The sequence below is a fragment of the Abrus precatorius genome, unplaced genomic scaffold, assembly GCF_003935025.1.
Source record: "Abrus precatorius isolate BTA unplaced genomic scaffold, Abrus_2018 Scaffold8, whole genome shotgun sequence".
NCBI classification, from domain to species: domain Eukaryota; kingdom Viridiplantae; phylum Streptophyta; class Magnoliopsida; order Fabales; family Fabaceae; genus Abrus; species Abrus precatorius.
In genome coordinates, this window is record NW_020874428.1 from 8,785,464 (window position 1) to 8,809,882 (window position 24,419).

At 31.6% G+C, this 24,419-nt stretch overlaps 1 protein-coding gene across 1 annotated transcript; it reads left to right on the forward strand.

The window, feature by feature from the left end:
• The first annotated feature begins 2,906 nt into the window (after nucleotides 1–2,906).
• LOC113847087 (chaperone protein dnaJ 49-like) lies at nucleotides 2,907–4,728 on the forward strand. Its single transcript, XM_027475952.1, has 2 exons — nucleotides 2,907–3,077; nucleotides 3,243–4,728. The coding sequence occupies exon 2, from the start codon at nucleotides 3,288–3,290 to the stop codon at nucleotides 4,347–4,349; it is 1,062 nt and encodes a 353-aa protein (XP_027331753.1). The 5' UTR covers nucleotides 2,907–3,077; nucleotides 3,243–3,287; the 3' UTR covers nucleotides 4,350–4,728.
• The last annotated feature ends 19,691 nt before the right edge of the window (nucleotides 4,729–24,419 follow it).

A 24,419-nucleotide genomic window follows, 5' to 3' on the forward strand; every position in this document is an offset into this window, starting at 1 on the left:
CATGTCATAATACCTGAGTTATGATTTATATAAATCTATGTATTTCAGTTCATGTATTATAAACACACCTTTAGATGTATTACAATACCTGTATCATAATCTCGCCTATCAGTCAGTTATGATTGACGTATTATAATCACACATATCATAATTCTATAATCATGTCATATTATCTCCCTTATATATATTCTTTCAAGATCAGTCAAAAACTTCCCTCGATAATATGAATTCACCCAATTTGACATACATCAGCTATCAAAAAACATTTATATTTATTGTATCATATCAGTCTAACACAGAGAACCATCATCCAATGTCACACTACATAATCAATACAATGTGCTGAAGGTCGGACACCTTCAGACTCAATCCAAACGTACAATTTAATATACATACTTTCTCTGTATTAATAAAATCGCCTAGCCTAAAGTTCAGTATCTTTTAATACATATGTTACACCGAATAATATTCCAATATTGATTGTACATATATAATAGTGGTAAAATCTTAAAACTCATCATAAAATTAGTTACTCATGCTCAAGATTCCATTCTTAGTACTAAATTCTTAAAAATCATTAGGGTTCTATTACTCAAAATAAAAATATTGGAGTTAGGGTTCAGAAAAAAATTTCTTTTTAACACTATAGTTTCAAGAAATCCTCTAACTTTGCTTTTGGAATCAAGTACTCAAAGTTCAGGATCAAATTCCCCTACTTGGAAATAGGTTCCTCAGACCGAGTTTCTTAAAGATTCAAGGGAGAGGTACAACGGTCTCGATAGAGGATATTGTTTGAAGGATGAAGTTTTCGCTAAGTGTTTCAAAGTAGACCTCCTTTTAGAAAGAGAAAATAAGAGGAAACGAATAAAACTAGAGATCTGAACTCTGAGAAACTTACTTGAATTCGAATGGAATAGAGTTTGAGCTTGGATCTGAAAGAAATTTGGAGTTTGAGAGAGTTTTCTTTAAGAAGAGAAGGTGAGAGAACAAAGAGAAACAATGAAAGAAGGTTGTTTGAGGAAAATAATGAAAGTTCCAGCACTGAGATCCTTTAAATACCCCTCCAAATCTGCGCGTTCTCGATTGAGCAAGCGAATTCTCACTCTCACCCAGGCGAGAAAACTAGACAGTGAAACAACTCAGTTTTCTGCTATTCTCGCCTGAGCAAAAGATACTTTCGCCTAAGCGAGTAGTATCTCATCTAGGCGAGAGACATTCTCGCTCTAGAGACATCTCTATTTTTTCTGTGATTCCTCGCCTGGCCAAGTTGCTTCTCGCCTGAGTGAGACTCCTTTCTCGCCTAGGCGAGAGAACAATTGTGACATCTTTATCCTATCTTACTTGAGCGAGAATGATCCAAAATGCCTTCTTTTAAAAAAACTCTATCTCGTTTGAGTGAGAACCCCTGCACCAAAATTTCTATCTTTTCCATATAAAGGCAGAAAATTTGAAGGTGTTACAGATACAAGTAAAATAATAAAAAAAATAATGAAAATCTTACCTTATGCACTTTTTTCAGGTACTTTTGTTTGCTCTCTATCTTTTTTATGTGTGGTTTCCCTGTTAGTTAGTTTTTCTTATATTTATATTATGTTATTTTTTCATTTTTACTCTTTTCAATGATATTTTTTTTTAAATATGTACTATACGAGAATAAGCAGTATTATTTTAAGAATTTTTCATTTCCCTCCAACTTTCTATTATTTTTATTCTTTCTCTACCCTTTTTTAATCTAAAAACACCTTTCTCCTATTTATATTTTTTTATTTTTCTTTATTATTATTTTAAAAAAATGTTTCATCATCTTTTCATTTGTTATTTTTCTCATAACTACTAATCAATTTTTTTCCCCACCATCTTATCCATTCTCTCAAAAATTTTACTCATTATTTTTATTATTTTAAATTTTTTCAAATTAATTTTATTCATTAATTTACTAATCTAAAATTCCAAAAAAATATATTATTTTTATTTTTTAAAATTTAAAATATTAAGTTTTAAATTCTTTCAGTTCGTATTCATTATCTTAACTTTACACAGATCTAATCATTATTTTAAATTTGAATTTAAAATTTAAAATATTTATTTTATTATATTATTATTTAAAATAATAATATAGAGAAAATTAATTATTCACAATAATTCATTAATTATTAAAACAAATAAAATAATAGTTGAGAATTGTCTTTTTGAAGACTTATTTGGAAGGATTTAATTAGTCGAGAGGATTTGAAATAAAAACCACTTCCTTAACTCTGTTTTCCATTAAGTATAGTAAATTTTGTAACATAATTATCCAACATTCTAACTTATATTTTTGTTTTATTGGATAATTCATTTTATTTGATAAATATTTCATAGTGACATGATAATCTATTTGTTATAGTGTTATAATAATTAAAATAATATTATTTGATTTTAAATTGAAAATTTGAGAATCGTAACAAATATCTGATTTTTTTTATTGATATTGAATTAACATTATTGACATAAAATATATTTTAATTGTGATAAAATATCTTTATCTAATTAAAATATCTAATTACAAGATATATTTTATATAATTATTAAAATATAAACTTTAAAATAAATGTACATTTGAATGATAATTTAATTAAATACTTATTTAATAAAATTTTATGATATAAGAAATTTATATTATAAATTTAACAATAAAATTTATTAACATAAATAAAAAGTATTTTATTTTAATAATTTATATAAAATTTTGCTAAAATAAATTAAAAATGCTTATAAAAGTTATAAATTATTTGTGAACTCTGTTGATGAAATTCCCAAACACCCTTGAAAAAGAGTGAAAAACATCTCTTTTGACAAAAAAGAAAAGAAAAGAAAAAAGAAACAAAAAAGAAACTGATAAATACGGGTGCGAGACGAAACGAAGTATATAAATGCGAGAAGAGAACAAGATTTTCAGAGTGGCTCCAATTTCCGAATCGTGGGGCACTAACAAGTAAAGCACAATTTCTGTTGTACCTGTGGGCATGAAACCCTAATTCACTTGCTTCTCGATCTTCGAAGAGCAATTCTTCCACGCTCGTCTTCGCTCTCCATCTGTAAGCTCAATCAATCCCTTTCAATCTACCAACCAAACCTACTCATCCTTTCAATTTTGCATTTTATTTCACATCGCTTTATTTTCGTTAAAATTTTCTGTTGTTATTGAATCTGGCATGTAATTCTCTAGTTGTTCACTCCCTTCCGTTACCCTAATTTTCTAGGGACAAAGATCCATCTGAAAATCTGTTACGAGCGTTTGTTGGACAATGGACGGGAACAAGGACGACGCGTTGAAATGCTTGAAAATCGGCAAAGAGGCGTTAGAAAACGGCGATCGGACACGAGCGTTGAAGTTCGTGACGAAAGCTCGCCGCCTCGACCCCACCCTTCCCGTCGACGATCTATTGTCTGCGATAGAGAAGGACACAGGGGATCCGCCCCCTGCTGCCGCCTACGCGGAGCCCACAAAGGGCCCCGATCAGCCCTCTATCCGTCGAAGGGCTGCGACGGTGCCATCGTCGTCCTCATCATCCTCATCGGTCACATATACCGAAGAGCAAATTTCAATTATCCGAGAGATTAAGAGGAAGAAGAACTATTATGAGATATTGGGATTGGAGAAAAGTTGCACTGTTGAGGATGTGAGGAAGTCTTATAGGAAACTGTCTCTGAAGGTTCATCCCGACAAGAACAAAGCCCCGGGCGCCGAGGAAGCGTTCAAGGCTGTGTCGAAGGCGTTTCAGTGTCTTAGCAATGATGAGAGTCGGAGGAAGTATGATCTTTCGGGGGAGGATGAATTGGTTTACGAGCAGCGAGCGGCGAGGCCTGCGGCGAGGGGTTTTAATGGTTATTATGAGGCTGATATTGATGCTGAGGAGATATTTAGGAACTTTTTCTTTGGAGGAATGGCTCCAGCAGCTAACTTTGGTGGATTCAGTTTTGGGCCTGGGATGGCCCATAGGCCTGCTGAACCTGGCTCTGGTGGCTTTAATGTTCGCGCTTTAATTCAGTTGCTTCCGGTTCTGCTCATTTTGCTAGTCAACTTTTTGCCTTCGTCGGATCCTATATATGTGCTTTCGCAGAATTATCCTTATGAACACCGTTTGACTACGCCCAAGGGTGTTAACTATTATGTTAAGTCTGCAAAATTTTCTCAGGAGTATCCACCGGGGAGCAATGAGCTTGCGGCAATTGAAGAAAGGGTTGAAAGGGAGTACTTCAGCGTTCTCCGCCAGAACTGTCATTTTGAGTTGCAGCGTCGCCAGTGGGGTTATATCCGGGAAACACCGCACTGCGATATGCTTCGGAAGTTTGGGGCGGCGAATTGATATGTTGAATCAAGGTCCTTATTACATTGTCTTTCCTTTTTATGTAGATGCAGCAGATTTACCTGCTTGTTATATTATAGGATGTACAATTTATTTTTCACTCTGATATTAGTGAAGCAAGTTCGTAATAAGCTGCTTTGACGGGATTGTTAGCTCTTGAGCTTCAACAAATATCTCTACCACGGGTCTTCCTTTACATTTTAAAATCATTCATTGCCAGAGATGTGAATGCATTGTGTCACATGTGTACCTAGCATTGTCTTTTTGACTGGTGTATTTTATATACTACTGCAGTGAGTGGAACACCATATGATAGAGCAAATCAGTAAGTACCTAGTATTGCTATATTGCCTTAATTAGTTCTGTTGGTTTTATTGCTGCAAATTTTGAAATTCTTTTGTATTAAGCTATTACTTTTAAGCTCTCTAATATGGGGATTTTTCTAACCTGCGCAGTATTGCAAAAGATAAAAAGTTATATACGGAAAGCTTTTATTTAAAGTTATGGAATTCAATGTTATTTAATGCATTGATAGTGTTAAATGCTACAATTTTCTATGAAAACTTACCTTATATAATTTTTTATATTGTGCAACATTGCATGTTAGAAAAATTGCTAATATAATTGCATGAATTGTATAAGATATTGGGTGATGAATGTTAAGAAATCATGTTTGTAATGGAATAAGGAGGGAAGTAAAGACGATGGATTACCTTACCTTGACGCTTTCATTATTTTCCATTGTCATAAAAAAGAAAGATCAAAGAACAATTACTACAGCCAATTATGTGTGGAGTAATTAATGTCATCTATACATATGATGGAAGTTTATAATTTATGAAGCTATGTAGCCTTCTTGGCTTCATTTATACTTGATAAGCTGATGCTCTCTAACTGACGGGTAATGGAGGCATAGTTGGATGGCTAATGAAAATCTTTATTTGACAAGTACAAGTCAAAGGCCTATTGCCATTGGGCATAATTTGTGTGTTGCAAGTTTTTTATGGTGATATGATTTAGTTTATCTATGAGCATGGAAATGGATATTTAGTGTTTGTGAGCAGCTTGATTCCATGAACGCATTGCCATGTAGGTCTGTGCTATAAGTTGATTTGCCTTTGCATTGAGATTTACCCTGTTTGAGTCTGATTGAAAGATGAATGAAGTGGAGATTGAGGAGAAACAGAACTTGGCCAAGCCAAGTAAGATATTTTGTGTTCTTTTTGGTTGGATTGGAATATGCCCTGAATAGTGGCATTTTCTCAGCTTGCCGAGACCTTGCAACTTCTTTTCTATTTTTCCCAAAAATAGTTTACAATATGGTGTAGGGCGGAGAAAGGTAGTTAAAAGAGGCAAAGCGGATATTTTCTAAAATAACAATCGTTTAGTCTTTTTCTTTTCTAACATATTTGGTGAAATAAAAAATGGAAAGATAAAAATGAAAAGTGACGTTTCTTTATTTTTTGATAAAATGAAAAATCAGGTGGGCAAATACTTAGAGAACGGACGGGGGAAATGAAATAACAGGCAAATAATTTTTTGAAATTTTTTTCTTTACTTGATGGAAAACAATTTATATTTAAGCTGCACATTTATATTTTTCTCTTTTGTAATTTTTTCTTGTGCAACTAAACGAGAAAAGAATGTTATATTTTTATATTATCCTTAACTTTTCTCCTCCCATTTTTTCTTGTAACAAAAACAAGTGAGTTTTTGACATTTTTGCTATGGCTCTTAGCCATAGGGGTGTACAAGAATTGATCGTTTTAAGCTGCTGATAAATTGATGCTAACAAAATCGAATATTGAAGAAATTGTTAATCGAACAAATTAAAAATTGAAAAGTTGCATTATTTTAATGGTTTGACCCGATTTTTAGTTTTCATATTTAAAATTAAACCAACTGGATTACAAAGATATTAAGTTATTAAATGTTCATATTTTGTAAGAAAAAAATGAAATTATTTTGATTTATGATTTCTAATTTACACTAAGTTATGATTTATTATGAGATTTAATATTTTTTAATATTTTTTCACATTTATTAGATATTTAACTTCTTATATTTAACCAAACTTGCCACTTAAATACAGAGTTAGCTACTAAATGAATTTATGTATTGAGATTTTGTTACTCTAATTAATTGAAGTCTACTTATTTAGTAATTAAAAAAATTAAAATTGTCTCCCTTAATAAATAAAAAAAATAAAAGAATTGATTCAATTTAAATAATCAGAAATTAGTTTGAATTGGTTTAGGTTTTATATTATTTTCAAACTAGTTTGGATTGAATTTCAAGTTTTATTTGGCTTATGCTAAAACAAGTTAGTAATTGAAGTTGTTATGAATTATTATACGAGTGAATGTCCATTTTTATAACTTCTCATATTTTTTGTAACTTATGATTTTATAACTATTTTGTTATCTCATTTAAAGAGATGAAATGCTTCGATTCCAGATCTAGGGCTATAAAAGTATCTTATTTGTATTGAGGCAAGGTGATGTAAAATAAAATTGAGATTATTTCTTCCTCTCTATATTTTTCACTCTATATTCTCACTTACTCCTTATAATTTTACATTAATTTCATAACATGTTATCAGCACCAAGCTCTTGTAAACACTTTTTTAAGAAATGAATATTATTGAATAAAGCATGAGACTCTAGTACACACTTTTTCAAGAAAGGAACATTATTGAATAAAGGTACGATATTATTTCATTTTTATTTTTTTTATAGAAATATATATCATTATTTGTTTATTTTAATCCCAATTAAAACTGTGTGGAGAAAAAGTTTTTGATGAGGATACGTTAGAAAAATTATCTCAAATAATAAATGTGTGTTAGAAAAGTTATCTTCTTTTTCTTCTAGTTTATATTACACACATATAAATATAATTGAAAGACATTATTGTAAATCAGAAGTTTATAAATCATGATAATTTTTTTATTTGGCATGAACAGTTAGGTCATCCTGATCAATCATGATGCAAAAAATAATTGAAAATTCATGTGGACATTCATTGAAGAGCTAGCACATTCTTCAATCTAATAATTTCTCATGTGTTACTTATTCCCAAGAAAAATTGATTAGTCGACCGTCACTAGTTAAAATTGGAAATGAATCTATCATATTTTTTGAACATATACAAGGTGATATTTGTGGACTAATACACCCATCATGTGGACCATTTAGATATTTTATGGTTTTAATTGATGCATCAACTAGATAATCGTATGTTTGTTTATTTTCAACTCTCAACTAGGTGTTTGCAAGATTACTTGGACAAATAATTCGTTTAGAAGCTCATTTTTCTGATTATCCAATTAAGAAAATATGCCTTGATAATGCTAGTGAATTTACATCTCGAGCTTTTAATGATTATTGTATGTCTATTGGAATTGATATTAAGTATCTTGTAGCACATGTACATACTTAAAATGGACTTGTTGAATCACTAATCAAGCGTTTAAAATTAATTGTAAGACCATTACTAATGAGATCAAAACTTCCAATTTCTACTTAGGGACATGCCATCTTGCATGTTGAAATACTTATTCGCATCAGGCCAACAAGCTATCATATGTTATCCACTTTGCAATTAGTTTCTGGTCAACAACCAAATATTTCTCATCTTAGAATTTATAGATGTGCAGTGTATGTTCTTATTGCTCCACCACAACGCACTAAGATGGCTCCATCACAACAAAATATTGTTCCAATTGTTGGCTATGAATCTTTATCTATAATAAAATACTTTGAGCAAATGACAGAGAATTTATTCACCGCTCGATTTTCTGATTGTCATTTTGATGAATCACTTTTTCCTACTTTAGGAGGAGAAAATAAGCATTTGGAAAAGGAGATAAGTCGAAATAAATTATCTTTATCTCATCTTGATCGTCAAAAAAATAGTGTGAATTAGAAGTTCAAAAGATGATTCATTTGCAAGGTTTAGCCAACCAACTACCAAATGTGTTTATGAATCCAAAAATAGTGACTAAATCATATGTTTCGGCTACTAATGCTCCAATTAGAAACAATGTTCTGATTAGACAATCTAATGTTGCAAATCAATCTGAATCATGTATGAAGCGTGGTAGACCTTTCGGTTCCAAAGATAAAAATTCTCTGAAAAAGAAAAGGAACTAAGAATCAAGGCGACCAAAATGAGGATGTAAAGACTCCAGAAGAATCATTAGACATAATCAATATTTTAGTTCCTGAAGAAACACAGGTACCTGAAAATGATGAAAATAAAGAGATCTTGATAAATTATATCATGAATAGAATACAATGGAACTGAAATGAAGTCAATGTTGATGATATTTTTTCACTTAACGTAGCATTGGATGTGATAATTGTTATAGAAGATCATGAACCAAAATTAGTCAACGAGCGTAGACAAAGAAGTGACTGAGAAAAATGGAAAGATGCAATTGAGGTAGAATTAAAGTCGCTTACAAAATATCAAGTTTTTGGACCTATAGTTTGTACACCTGAAGATGTAAAGCCAATTGGATATAAATTGATTTTTGTGCGAAAATGAAATGAAAAAGGTGAAATTGTGAGATATATAGCATGACTTGTTGCCCAAGTTTTTTTTGCAAAGACCTGACATTGATTTTGAAAAAACATATTCACCTGTAGTGGACGTAAATAGTTTTTGACACTTAGTCAGTTTAGTAGTAAATGAAGGACTTGAATTGTGATTAATGGATGTTGTTACAGCCTATTTGTATGGCTCACTTGATAATGACATTTATATGAAACTCCCTGAAGATTTTAATTTGCCAAATGCATACAATTCAAATTATAGAGAAGGTTATTCGATCAAGTTAAATAAATCACTTTATGCATGGAAACAATCTAGACGCATGTGGTATAATCACCTTAGCGAATATTTGTTGAAGGAAGGATATAAAGATGATCCTATTTGTCCATGCATTTTTATAAAAAATCATCTCATAATGGATTTGTCATGATTGCTGTTTATGTTGATGATTTAAATATCATTAGAACTCCTAATGAGATTTTAAAAACAGTAAATTACTTAAAGAAATAATTTGAGATGAAGGATCTTGGAAGGGAAAATTTTTTGTCTTGGATTATAACTTGAATATGTAAAGAATGAAATTTTTATGCATCAAGAAACTTATACTAGAAGGGTGTTAAAATGATTTTATATGGATAAATCACATCCATTGTGTACTCTAATGGTTGTAAGGTCACTAGATGTAAACAAAGATCCTTTCAAACCTCTGGAGAAGGATGAAGAACTACTAGGTCCTAAAGTACCTTATCTTAGTAAAATTGGAGCACTAATATATCTTGCTTGTCATACACGACCTAAAATATCATTTGTTGTTAACTTATTAGCAAGATATAGTTCTTCACCTACAAGAAGATATTTGAATGGAATTAAACATATATTTTATACCTTAAAGGTATAATGGATATGAGTTTATTTTACTCAAATAAATCTAAATTTGAGTTGATTGGTTATGCAGACGTGAATTTTTTGTTTGACTAACATAATGGTAGATCACAAATAGGCTATTTGTTTACATGTGATGGTACAATCATTTTATGGCGATCTATAAAACAAACTATAACGGCTACATCATCCAATCATGCAAAAATCTTAACATTACATGAGGCAAGTTGAGAATGTGTTTAGTTGAGATCTATGATTCAACACGTGTAAGAAACTTGTGGTTTATCTTTGAGAAAAATGACCTAAACAATCATATGTGAAGATAATGTTGTGTGTATTACTCAATTGAAAGAATGATACATTAAAAGAGATAGAACAAAACATATTTCTCCAAAATGCTTTTTTACCCATTATCATCAAAAGAATGGTGATATAAATATTCAACAAGTTCGTTCATGTGAGAATCTAGTAGATATTTTCACAAAGTCACTTCCAACTAATACTTTTGAACAACTAGTTCACAAGATTGGACTTCATCGTCTAAGAAATGATTGTCCATATGAGGGGAAGAATATTTACTCTTTTTTTCTTAGCTATGATTTTTTCTCATTGAGTTTTCCTGGCAAGGTTTTTAATGAGGCAATATGTAATAACGTATTAAATAATAATATATTTTTCCTTTCACTAGGTTTTAATCCCATTGAGTTTTTCCTAGTTAGATATTATGAAACATATTCTCAAATAATGGACATTGAAGGAGGAGTGTTATGAATTATTATATGAGTGAATGTCCATTTTCATAACTTTTCATATTCTTTGTAACTTATGATTTTATAATTATTTTGTTTAAAACTCATTTAAATAGATGAGATACTTAGGTTATAGATTTAGGGCTATAAAAGTATCTCATTTGTATTGAGGCGAGGTGATGTGAAATGAAATTGAGATTTTCTCTTCCTCTTTATATTGTTCTTTCTATTTTCTCACTTGCTCCTTATAATTTTACATTCATTTCATAACATGAGTGAGTTAGTGTGTTTAAATTATTATATATATTTTAAAATAAATTAACGATTCAGATCTTTTATCTTTACTTTATAATGGTAGTTTTTATAAATTTAATATTTATTTTTCTGTAAAAATTTACAAAATTGCTCTTTAGGCATTCAAAAGTTGTTAGTTTAGATCTTATAAAATTGAATTGATACTAATTTTAATCTTTCCCATACAAATCTTGTATGTATCCTGCATGTAGGTGGTGATTTTAAGAATTATAACTTTCATATATTAATGTTGTTTCAATTCATAATTAAAAAAAGCTTTTGAATTAATACAACATTAAATATCATTTTAAATTTTTAGGGTTTAACGCAAAACTCATGTATGCAGCCTATGATTTCTAGAATTAAAAATTTGAAACTCAAACAATTTCAATTCATCATAAAAAATCAACTTTTGTATTGATAAAATGTTTAATGTCATTTTAAATCTTTCACATGTCTCTCCTTGCACATTGATTGCATTTGCATAGTATAATGTCTACAAAATTTGCTAAAGCCAATTTAACATTGCTTAAGAGGAAGTTAAAAGAAAAATTACTTACTGAAAGAATATTGCTTAAGTAGTGTTGAATGTAATTTAAAAATTTCTGTATTTTTAGTTTAAGCGAAGAGGAATGTCTTGAGTGAAAATTGATGAAATTTGTATAGTCATTACTACATAAATTTAGCTTAAACAGATATTATATGACTTAAGCAAATTTTGCAAAGAATGATTTTATTGCATTTCTTTACTTTCAACCATATTTCTTTAATTACTACCTTCATTTTCATTTAACCAAGTTGTTCATTTCTAAAAGAATTAAAATAAATATATAATATTTTTAAATTTAATTAGTTTTACTTACAAAAGTCACATTTCAAAGTATGACAATATAAAAAAAGTATAATTATTTAAGAAACAAGTTTGAATACTATTTAGGAGGGAGAAATTAAGAGCATGTGATATTCAAGTATAATAATAAAGAAATAAACAAAATTTCTATGCAAATATTTCAAGTAGGGATTATTTGATTCCATTAAATCTCTTAGTTTAGTATTTTTTTTTCAACTTTTAAATCTTATATTTCAACTACAGCCATCGAATATAACAAATTAGCTATTAGAATTTATTAAAAAAATATTTAAAAGATTAACTTATAAATATTATAACTTTTAAAACTTTTTATACCATATTATCTTGCTTACTTATTTATAAATTATAGTAATACACTAATTTATGTTAACTATTATAGTTTTGTTTATGATTTGTTTAAATAATTTTTACCTCGTTGATTTGTATAAAATGATCATTGTAAGAAGAATTATTCTACTTTATAATTATATTTTGTTACACATTATCTTTTATTTGATAATCATTCAACGTAAGAAGAATCATTCTACTTTATAAGTGAATAAATTTTGATTAATGACTTAAATATATTTTTAGACTAAATATTTTTATCATATTTTAATTACAATTTTTTATTTAGCACCTGACACAAAAAATAATGCATAACAACATTTTAATCAATCACTTATTATTTTACCATCATTAGTCTTAAATGTTGAATTAAAAAAAATCAAGAATTAATATTAAAAAATGTCTTTCAATTTAGTGTCATAACGACAATGATTTAAAAATATAAAGTAAAAAATTTAATTTTATTTAAAATCAGAATGCATTGAAAAATACGGTCAATGTGTATTAATAATATTTTTATTAATTTTTCTCTTTAATAAATATCTTTAAGAAACGAATTAGCATTTTTATAAAAAATCAAAAAATAAAATTAATATTTATCATTAGTTTTATTCTATTGTAGTTTCTATAAGTATTTTTATTATTGTTGTTATCAATTATCGAGGAATTAATTACGTAAGCAATCAATAAGAAATCACATACATGCATAAAAAAGCATTAATGAGATTAGTTAAACAATGCAGTGTACAATATGTGTTCAATAGACAGAAATTATTGGGGATAGACAAAATATATAGCAATCCACGTAATGAAATAAGAACTTCATTGTTACCACTAGTTCTAATGGATGCTGATCATAATCTAGAGCTGTCTCGTACGAGAACTTAACTACAATACATAATGTAAAAAATAAAAATCTTAAAAAGATAACAAGATTGTGTAAGTGTGTGATCTTAGAGTATGCAAATACAACTTAATTATAAGAAGAAATCCTAATACATTGTTATCATCTAAATTTATTTTATTATTTGTTATTTATAATTGACTAAATTCAAAAATTGTTACTTACTTGTTATTTTGTATAGTTGTACAACAAATCTTAAGAGTTGCTTTGTGTATATATTGTATGTAAACTAAATAATATGAGATCAATATATGTAAGTTTGTTTCTTTTGCATGTTATCAAATTATCTATACTGGTTCATTGTTAATTTTGATCCACATGACCTCCAAAGTTTAAACCTTTGTGACTTCTTCTATTCCTATTGAAACTAAAAGTATATTCGGGAGGAGGTTTTTTAAGGAAAAAGGTGGGAAGGATATATTTTTTAATTTTAAATTAAAATAACTATATATTATTTATGATGATAAATATATTATTAATAAATTAATTTTTTGTTGATATATTAATTTATATCTTTTATTGTTTAAAAAAATTAATTTTAAATATATTTATTTAAAATACAAATTTATACCCTCTCCTCTTCTCCCTTCCAAAACTCTCTTTCCCTAACAACCCCTAAAGATCTTGTGAAGTTTAATACATCTATACAATTATCATTCAAATTAAACTCCTCAAATTATCGAACCTAGTACAAACAAGTGCACTCCTTACTTGTTGCTTGAGACCTTGAGGGATACGTGATTAGTGCAACACTATGCCTCCTTTTCCACCATCATTAATGGTGATATCTAAGTCTTAAATTAAATTATTTACTTTGGATACAACAAGATCAAATACTTTACATTGCACTGATTGGGTCCTATGATGTTGAAACTCACTCCATTATGTCATTCGCTAATACTTCTCATGATTCTTAACTTGCTTTTTAACGTGCATTTTGTGACGCTCCTAGCCTTAGATATAATACTCTATATAAGTGTTCCACATTATACACAAAGTGACATATAACATCTCCATGTACATCTGAGTACACATAACTCATGGATGTACTTCCCTTATGTGGGTAAGTTAACATCCATAACATAGCACAATAGAAGCTTAGAAAAATTCACTAAGGATTATAATTGGTAATTAATTAAAAACTAAGATGATTATTTTAGACTTAAGTAGATGTTTGAAGACTACAATTAGAGAGTTAGAGTTGAGGAATGCTAAGAGTGAAGCAGAGTTAGTATTAAGTAAAAGACTAAGGACCAACGATACTAAGTGTAGTAACTAATTGACTTAATAGTCACTAATAAAATATAGGAACCAAGAGGTAACTAAGGATCAATAAGCTTAAAATAGCCTTGAACTACTAGACTAAAATAGAACCAACTAATGAATGAGTACAAAATCATTAGACAAAGTATGAGAATTGTCCATTGAACAAAATGGAAATCGTGGAGTTGTCCTTGGAAGAATGTGCTTTTATGTGATTGTCCAAGGTATTTGGACTTGGAATGATGTGAAACTTTGAAGTGAGAATGAGAATGGTTAAGTAAAGAATGTGTAAAGAATGTGTACCAATAATAAGGTTACACAAATGTTCATCATGCATCATACTCATGCAAGAGATGAATGTCTTCGGTTCTAGGAGAACTTTGATGGTGGATAGATGACTCAATGACACAAAGTAGCTCATTATAACTAGGTTACGTTGTTAATAAATCCTTGCCAATCTTGACATAGACACCTATCACTAGGGTTATGGTAGGTCCATTCCTAAATAGCACTCTTGAAGCACATTGTTGTTGACAACTTTTATGGAGTAAGGAATAATTATATGATTATGTTCCGAGTGATTTGGATCCCCATGCATCATATCATATGACTAAATAAAGAAAAGATTCATAAACAAATCGCATCATGCATGAGCAAGTGTACCCGTCGAAAAGTAATAAAATGGTTCTAAAATAAGTTTCTAAAATAAGTTTCTGGAATATCGTCCTATAAGAATTATTTCTAATTACCAATAAATTCTTAATTTAATTGTTTGAACTTAAAGGAGGAAAAATTTAATATAACAAAGATTTGAATATAAAATTAATTAACAACAAATTAAAATAGTGCAACCTCTAACAGTAAACTAATCGAGAAGAACCTAGGCGCATGATTTCATCTTTACACTTCTCTATGTTCTCTTTTAGATTAATTCTAATTTCGATTTCTTTATGATTGCTAACCACTCATGCTAAATCTATTAACACCCAATGATCATGCAATGTTAATAGTTTTTTCTCTAAACTATTACCCCCAATGATCGTACAAGGTAAAAGGAAGAGAAAGCATAAAGTGCCTATGAGCAATCAATTTAATAACAATTGAAAGAAAAGAATTAAGCTTAGTTCACCTAATCCTTTGTCTTATTTTATCCTATAGATCCATTAACTATATATGGTATGATTGCTTACAATATAATTAATTATGGTATGTTTAAGAGTTATCAATTCTAACATACAAACACAGCTCAATAGGGTAACACCAATTAAGACGGAAACATGAAATTATCATAAATCATACAAATCTCACAGAGTCATGCAAAGAATCCACCATAGCCCTAGCTATGGATTTAGCTAGACATAATATAAAAGAAAATCAAAATAACAATAAAACAATCCATAGTAATCAAAAAGTAAATGCAAACTAAAGGAGTTTTCAATAGAGAAGAGATGAGGAGAAATCTTGATCCAATGCGCAAATTGGCCAACACCAAGGTTGAAAGATGTGAAAAGAGATGTGAGGTCTCAGAAATATTGAAAGGCTAATCCCAAAGTGCTTAAGTTGTTGCCCTTGGGTTCCTTTAGTAAAGTTTGAAACCCCTAAAATTGCTTTAGAGTTGGACTTCTCGTAGGTAAGCACGACCATGCAAGACATAAGTACGACCATGCATGTAGTCAAAACACCCCTGTGCTAACTGCTGGAGTTTGGGCGTGCTGACAGCTGTGAAACCTTATTTTTCAACCAATTTGGGCTCAAAATGCACCAAAAGCTCAACCTTCTTCCCACCATGATTTAACAAGAACGTCAGGCTCGTGAAGTTAAACAAGCGCTCCCAGGAGGCAACCTGTGTCTTTTATTTTATTTAAATTTTATTTTTTTTGTTTATTTTAATTTTGCTATTGTTATTTTATTTTTAGAATAAAGAATAAGCATATTGAAAGATTGGAAGGACGGAGTTGATTGTTCCCGCACACACTTTTGAGCTCTAATATGAAAGCATGTTCGTGCTCATCCCATACATAGCCATGCATTCAGTTGTAGTTGTGAGAGAAGCTTTACATCATAAGCATGGGCATGCTTAAGATTTCAGCATAGTCGTACTCCCTCACCCAAAGCCGTTGCGCCAAGAATTATCAGGGAACCTCTTTCCTTTTTATTCAATTGCCCTCTTTGCATGCTTTTAATTTGATTGCTTTCAAACATTGAAGACAATGTTTCACTTTAAGTATGAGGGAGTAGTTGCTAATTATATGATTGTTATTGCATGTTCTTGAGTAAAGTGTCTATGCTATTTTTTTTATGATAATTTAAATTTTTTACCCTTATAGGACCCAATTTTTTCAGATAGAATAGCATGTTGAGTGATTATTATTGGCATTATACTGTCATTTGGAAACTAATAATTAGCTAAGTTCCTTACTTTTATGCTCTACATTAAACTTTAACCCACAGATGTGAGTTTTTGAGCCTTAAAGGAAATTTTTACCTTAATCTAATTAATTGTACCCCTTTACTCATTGTTTTGTGTGATTATCTCCTTAGGATTTGTGCTCTAGAACTTGACTTGGAACCGACTTAAGACTTCTCTTTTTAATTGCACGTTTTAATGTAATTGAGGCATAATAGGATTTTTTTATTCTTGACTTTCTGCATGTTTGAGATACAACTAGTTGTCCAATTTGAGCTTTATTGATTTTTCTTGGTCCCTTGCGTTAAATTTATAGAATGTTCTGATAACCTTGAGTTTATGAATGGAGCAATTGAGTTGTTGAATTGTTTGATAAATTCTCCTCTATATCTCTCATGTGCAAAAAGAAAGAAAAAGTATGAAAAAAAATAAAAAGAAAAAAGGTTATATATGATTGAAAGGAGAGAGGAGTAAAGATATTGTTTACATACAAAAATATAAAAATTACTCCAAGAGCTTCATTTGTAAACTTAGGGGATGTTGTAATTGTTATAATTTATTTGTATATCCTCTTCTTTCATTTATCTCACCTCAATTATTATAACCCCTTGGCCACATTATAACCTGAAAAGACCTCATGATTTTTACTTGCATTTAATTTATTTAGTGGAGAGTCGGTTTATAGTCAAGCCTATGGTAGTACACTTTTCTTTAGGAGAATTGAGTGATATCTTATTTTGTCCCTTAGTGAGAGGGGAAAGTAGAGTACCTTAGTTTGACGTTTGAGTGAAAAGTATGGAAATATAAGATTCTAATTGGGAATCCTTTTGATTGCTTATGCTCAGTGATATTACTTTTGTTGCTCTCTTTATCTTCTTCATCTCTGGTTCCTTGTGTGGTATTATGTTTCAAGTTATTATGTTATTCTCTTAACCAGCACTTTGCTTGAGGACAAGCAACCAGATAAGTATGGGGGAATTGATAAGTCTGTAAATAGGCCCTATTTTACAGCCCATATATTCATATTTGACCTTTATTTTATTTGTGTTTACACTAATTTATATATTAATTATGCAGTTTGGTATAAAGAGGCCGTAAGTATACTTTGGGTGCGTTTTTGGGCCTAAATTGATAGAAGATTAGAGCTTCACAGTAGTCAACACACCCAGACCCTTCTAACATGCACGGTCGTGCTCAAGGCCTTGCACGACCTTGATCATCTGCGGGAAGCCCAATTATGAAGAGTTTTTAGGGTTTTCAAACCCTATTAAAAGGGAGATTTGAGGCATCGTAAAGGGGACCATTTTTGACACCTAGTCTTTGACACTTCTCATCTCCTTTCTCTTGCACGGGATCTTTGGCATATTTTTTGTGAGACTTGGAGCTTCGAGCGATTGTACTTGAAGATCGGGAACTCATCTCATTCTAGTTTGCTTTTCTTTACGGCTTTGTTTATGATTGTTTTAGTTCTTTTCTTTAGCATGAGTAACTAAGTCCATAGCTAGGGCTATGGGAACTATCGTTCATGAATTTATGGGATTTTGATGTCTGAATCTAAATTTGATTTATGTTTCGTGATTAGATTTTATCCTATTTTGCTTCTTTCTTAATCCTAATTAATCATATCGTCAAGCGACCGTACCCCGGTTAATTAATAGATCTATAGGGTAAAACGAGACAAAGGATTAGGTGGACCAAACCAATCTTTCTCTTCTAATCGTTATTAAATTAACAAGTTCATAGGTTCCTTAAGCTTTCGTAAATTGATGTCTTGCATAACCATTGGAGATGTTAATTTAGAGAAAAAAATATTAATATTGCATGACCATTGGGTATTAATAGTATTCGTATGAATGATTAGTAATCACAAGGAAATCGGATTTAGAGTTAAACAGAAAAATAACATAAAGGATTGAATGAGAAAACTCATATGCCCTAGGTTCCTCTCCGATAAGTTTCACCAGAACGTGCATTGTATTCCTTGTTTTTAGTTTATAATTAATTTTATAAATTCTTGTTTTAATTAATCTCATATCTTTGAAGCTTAAACAATTGAATTAGGAAATTCTTAGTAATCGAAAAACAATCCTTGTGGGACAATATTTCGGGAACTTAATTTAAGAACCTTTTATTACTTCTCGATGGGTACACTTGCTCTCCGAACACCAAGCTTGGGTTCACTTTCCTTACTTCTTGGTAAGTTCTTGAAGCTTGATTCTCCATTCCTTTGGTTATTTTCTTGATTTTCCTTCTCTAAATGAGATCTCTTGTGATATTTAGGAACAACTCCACGTTTTAAGCAAGAATCCTCAAAAACCCTTTACTAAACTTTCATTTGAAGGTAAGGAGAGCTCTATTTTGTTACTAAGAAAGTGGTTAGCTTGTGTTCATAAAAAAGGCTATGGTGCAATATATGATTTTGAGTATATGTTGGGTGAGAACATGTTTTTGTTATATTTGGAGCATGTTTTGTGGTGTTTGATGATGTGTATGATCTTTATTTTGAGTGTACATGCATGTATATGTGGATTGAGTTCGAGGGGACTAACTCTCGGCAATGATTGAATGATGTATGATGTAATAATGAAACTAGAGAAAAATAGAGAGATAAAAGTGTGAATAATATGTTAGTAAGAATATAATGAAAAAATATAGACATGAAATGGAAATACAGATAAAGAGAAATGAAATGAGAAAGGAATATGATAAGGACGAGTATGGATAGTACAAATGTACACTGGGAGTGTGGAAGATGGAGATGATTGAGAAATCTTGGAAAAATGAGGGTGGTGGATACTCATCTTGAATTGCGCAAAACAAATGAGAGTAGGAGCACCACAAGCCTCACTCGTTTCATGACTAATACTCCTTACCATACTTTTGCTAAAAAGGGTCAGGTCAGCACACGTTATATCCATGTAGCTATGGCTATCCAGTGACTATCAATGCTAAGGAAAACCTCGAGGGATCCCAGGGGCAGTGAAAGTGAAATGAAAATTCTGAGTATTAAGAAAAAAATGAAGAGAAATAAGCTGAATATTTAAAGATTTTTGGCATGCATGAGTATGATTTTGTGATATAATTAATTGTTGTATTACCTTTGTTTTGTGGTGTGAATAATTATAAATGTATGCTTAGTAATATGAATAGAGACTCATACTCATGCATGCCAAAAATAAGCATACATTTATAATTATACCAGGATGACAACACCCAAAGAGAGAATTAGGCTTGTAGATAGTTCTGTAATTAATAGACTTAATTATGTATTTAACAAGTATCAGAGATTGTTACTTTAGGATAGTTGTACATGTTAATGATGTGCCTAGGGATATTATAATGATGGAAATAGAATTAGCCTATAGTGTCCCTTTTGATTCCCCTGTAAGTAGAATCCATCACACCCTCTGTGTATACATATTTCCTGGCACTGTGAGGACCCCAGCAGCTTTGACTTACCTGTTTACACATCACGATCACAATCATCTTGGAAGACCATCTCGATGGACGTTTGAGCAAATTACTAGTACCCAGGTTATCGCAAACTTGGGTTATCTATATCTCAGGTCGGATGATGATCTCGATTCTGACGATATTGCGATGATAAAAGGATGGCATAGGAATGATTAGTGTCTCTTTAGTCTTTTGGGAGATAGACTGCTCATTAGAACTTCTTATATTTTGTACTTTGTAAATGTTGTAAAAGCGTCCTAATGTATATTTTGCTAAGGTCAACTCACTATAAACTCTTTAGAACAATATATCTATAAATGTTATTTCACGTTTCCTTTTTAATTTGTTTTACTTCCATGGATTCATTCTCTAATTTTTTATAAGTTCGAGGAAAATAAATGAAATGTTTTATAATTCCACATATTATACTCGACTGGCCATGGATTTAAATTAATTATTCCCTTTTAATTATGAAATTATTTTCTTATCATTTTGAATAAAATAAGGATGTTACAGTGATCATGGAAGAATGTAGCAGATTGATTCATTTAAACACCTCCATTGGCCTTTAATCACACTATCATTTCTAAAATCACAGGTTTCACCTAACAATTTTAACCTAGGGGTCCCTAAATCAAAATTCCCAATTTGTACAGTGAAGAACCCTAGTTCAAAGAGTGAGAAATTGAGTAATTACTTGATTAGAGGTGAAGAACTGTGTAAAAATGCAGGGAAATGAGACCCTTGATGCAGAAAAATGAGTGCGAGAGGAAAGATGCAAAGAAATTTGAGATTGGGAGTGAAGTTGTTCAAAGAATTAAGGGAAAGTAAGTGAGAAAGTGGGTACTTTATATATATAAGTCATGGGCATAACCACTTTCATGAACAATAGTAAGTACACGCACTGTGTTTTTGCAAGGTGATGTTGCGCGTGGCTACTATTACAAGTGATAGTAATCACTACAGAGGTGCTTAAATTCAAAAATACCTGAAAGGCTTACACGTAGCTACTATTGTAAATGATAGTAGATACACACACCACATATGTTCAAAAGTGCTCTGCGTGATCACTATTATTTACAATAGTAGCCACTACAGAGGGCGCTCTTCCTATGTAACACCCAAAGTGCTTGCGCGTAGCTACTATCGTAAAGGATAGTAGACATGCGCATCCCAATTAACTCAAAAGCCTTGAAAGTAGTTACTATCAGCCACAAAAGTGCTCACTATAGAGAGCAAGGTTACATACCTGGGCTAAAAGTAGATACTATTGCTTGGAAAAGTGATTACCTTCATGATAAACTCTCATTTTTCTCCCTAAAGTGACTACCTTAAGTGGTAAAAGTTGTCACTCTCCTGCTGCACTTGATCTTTTCCAGAACTTATGCACAAATTGGGTCCAAAAATTGCAATCTCTCTCTGCAAAAACAAGAATTATGCAGAAACACATGTCCAATAACAAGGTAAAATGCAGAGTGGAGTGTTGATGCAGCAAAATTCATGAGATATCCAAAACGCAGGTGAGGGACTAATGCTAAATGCAGAAAACACAATTAAAAACACTTAAGAAAATTATGAGTTGCCTCTCACACAACGCTCTTTTAACGTCACTAGCTTGACGCCTTATGATCTTTAGTTCTAAGGGATACTTTTGATGGTAACAATTTAAGTTCTATCCCTAGATATTCCTCCTTTTTCTCATAAATTTGCAACACTTGGTTTAATTGAGAACTTGGAAGAAATAATTGCTGAGGAATTTCCAACTGCTTGATAAACCCTAAACCCTAAACCAGCAAGTATTTGCAGAATGACCCATCTTTCCATAAATACTACACGCCGACGGTGGTTATGGGCAATTCCTCACAATGTGAGGTCCTTCGCAGCGAAAACATCTAATTGGTCCCCTTGAAAGGGTGGAACCACCACTGTTTCCTCCACGAGACATAGTCCCACTTGCTTGAGACTGACTAACACTAGAGTATGGCCCCATCTAGAACCTTCGAGATCTCTAGTCTTGCTTCATTGGTCCTCCAACTCTAGTATCCATAGATTTGGCTTTGGAGTTGGCTTCAAAAATCTGACATTTGCTAACTAAAGTCGGCAGATCTGTCAACTAAAACATACTGACTGCCGCACAGATATCAGCTCGCAGGCCGTTTTTGAATTCAGCGCACAAATCTTCATTACTGTCCTCATGTTGGAAATATGGCTAGTACTTCATGAGTTCGTGGAATTTCGCAGCGTATTCCCTCACAGACATGCTTCCTTGCTTCAATTCAAGGAATTCTTTGGCCTTTTGTTTCTTCAAATTCCTTGGGAAATAGTTCCCTAAGAAACTTACTTTAAATGCCTCCCATTGCACGTATCCTTCTTCATGTGGTAAGGTTTGACTGGCAAACCTCCACCAATCTTCTGCTTCGCCGCTCAACATATAGGTAGCGTAAGTCACCTTGTGCTCTTCGCGACAGCCCATCGCATTGAAGATTTTCCCAATATCTGCTACCCATCGTTGAGCTCCATCAGGGTCAAATTACCCTTGAACTTTGAAGCGTTGTGCTTGGTGAACGATGACAACCCACGATATTCAACTGGCTCAATGTCCTGGTTATGCACCAAGGTCTCCAGGGCTTATGCCACACGTGCCAAAATTTCATTTGTATCCCCAGCAGATCTACCTCTACCAGCCATAATTCTAATCTCAGGGAAAAACCAAATAAGCATATCAGCTTGTCTCACACGATTTACATCTAGTTCAAGCAATGCAAACATTTTAAACAAATCAAACAATCCACAAACAATCACTTCATATTCTTGTAAAACAAGAATATACAAACACATAGTACAAACAAACTAGTCCCACACCCTCAGGTTGGTTTGGACGAACTGCTCTGACACCAATTTGTAATGTCATTATTTCAAATTCAGTATATATAAATAATTTTCCATTTCAATTCAATTTCAATATGAAATTCGGATACTGTTGTTCGCAATCTAACACTAGCAAGTGCACTAGGATTGCAGCAAGTAATGAGTAAATTTAAGATCCAAATATTGTCTCCACAGGGAATTTAGGTTTCAAATACCACTTCATAGAATTATAACCATTTAAGGCTTTTTGAAATTGGAAGGAGAGTAGTAACATGTAATAACATCAAACTAGAACAATTAAAAGTAAAATGAACTTGCAGAAAACAGAACAACGAACAAACAATTATGTGATAACAGAGGAAGAAACCATACCTAGGGAATTGCTTCACCAAAACTCCAATGTTTAATTAATAAAGTTCTGAATTAACAAGCATTTGGAAAGAAAGACAATTAGTTTCACGTTCTATTATTCAGAGGTTAATTCCTTAACTCAGTGAACCAAACATTCAATTAAAACATTCTAATTCCTTAGATCTGATTTAATTCAACATTGCTTTAAGTATAAGAAACCAAAAGATTGCAAGATCAAAGTTCCTTATCCCTAAGAAAACTATAATCTTGGTGATTGGTTCAGATCTAAAGAACAAATTCAATTTCCATTGACAAGAGTTCCTCTGAAATTAGTTAATCAAATTTCCATTCAATTCCTACGTAAAGTGCAGAATCAATCACTCAATCTATTCCAAAGCTTGAAATCCAGATCCAAAATCAATTCAACATATTCGTTTCAGATATACAATCCCTAGCTATGAACAAATTACACAGCCATGGCAGCAGAGAAAAGAAAAAGAAGAAGAGAAGAAGAAAATCAGAATCGCCATGGAAGCTTGCTCCACTCCAATTCCTCTTTGTGAAGCTCCGAGATTCGAATCCTCACTCCTCTCTCTCACTTCTTCTAACAAGAATCTAACTAAAAAAACTGAAAATGAACAGAATCCCCTTTTTCTGGATCGTTTCTGGTATTTATAGAATTTTTAAGATTTTCACGTCATTACTTTTATGAGAAATAGTAGTTACGCAGAGAGTTTTTGGTTGCGCGTTAACACTTTTCCCAGAAATAGTGGCCACGCGCAACTTCCTGATATTAAGAGCTCTCTGGAACTATCACTCTTGATGATAAAAGTGACAACGCAAAGCCAAAGTAGTTGCGCGTTATCACTATTGCTGATAAAAGTGACTACGCGCAACTCGCCAAGTTGAAGACTCTCTGGAACGATCACTTTTGATGACAATAGTGGTTACGCAGAGCTTTCCTGATATTTTGCCTCTCTGGAACTATCACTTTTAATGATAAAAGTGGTAACGCCCAGGCTTCACTTCTTCTTTGAGCTCTGAAGTGATCACTTTCACTGACAATAGTGATCACGCCCAGTCTGCAATTTCTTATTCTTGTGTTTTTGGAGTCCAGACTTGCTTCTTTCCTCTTCCTTGTCAT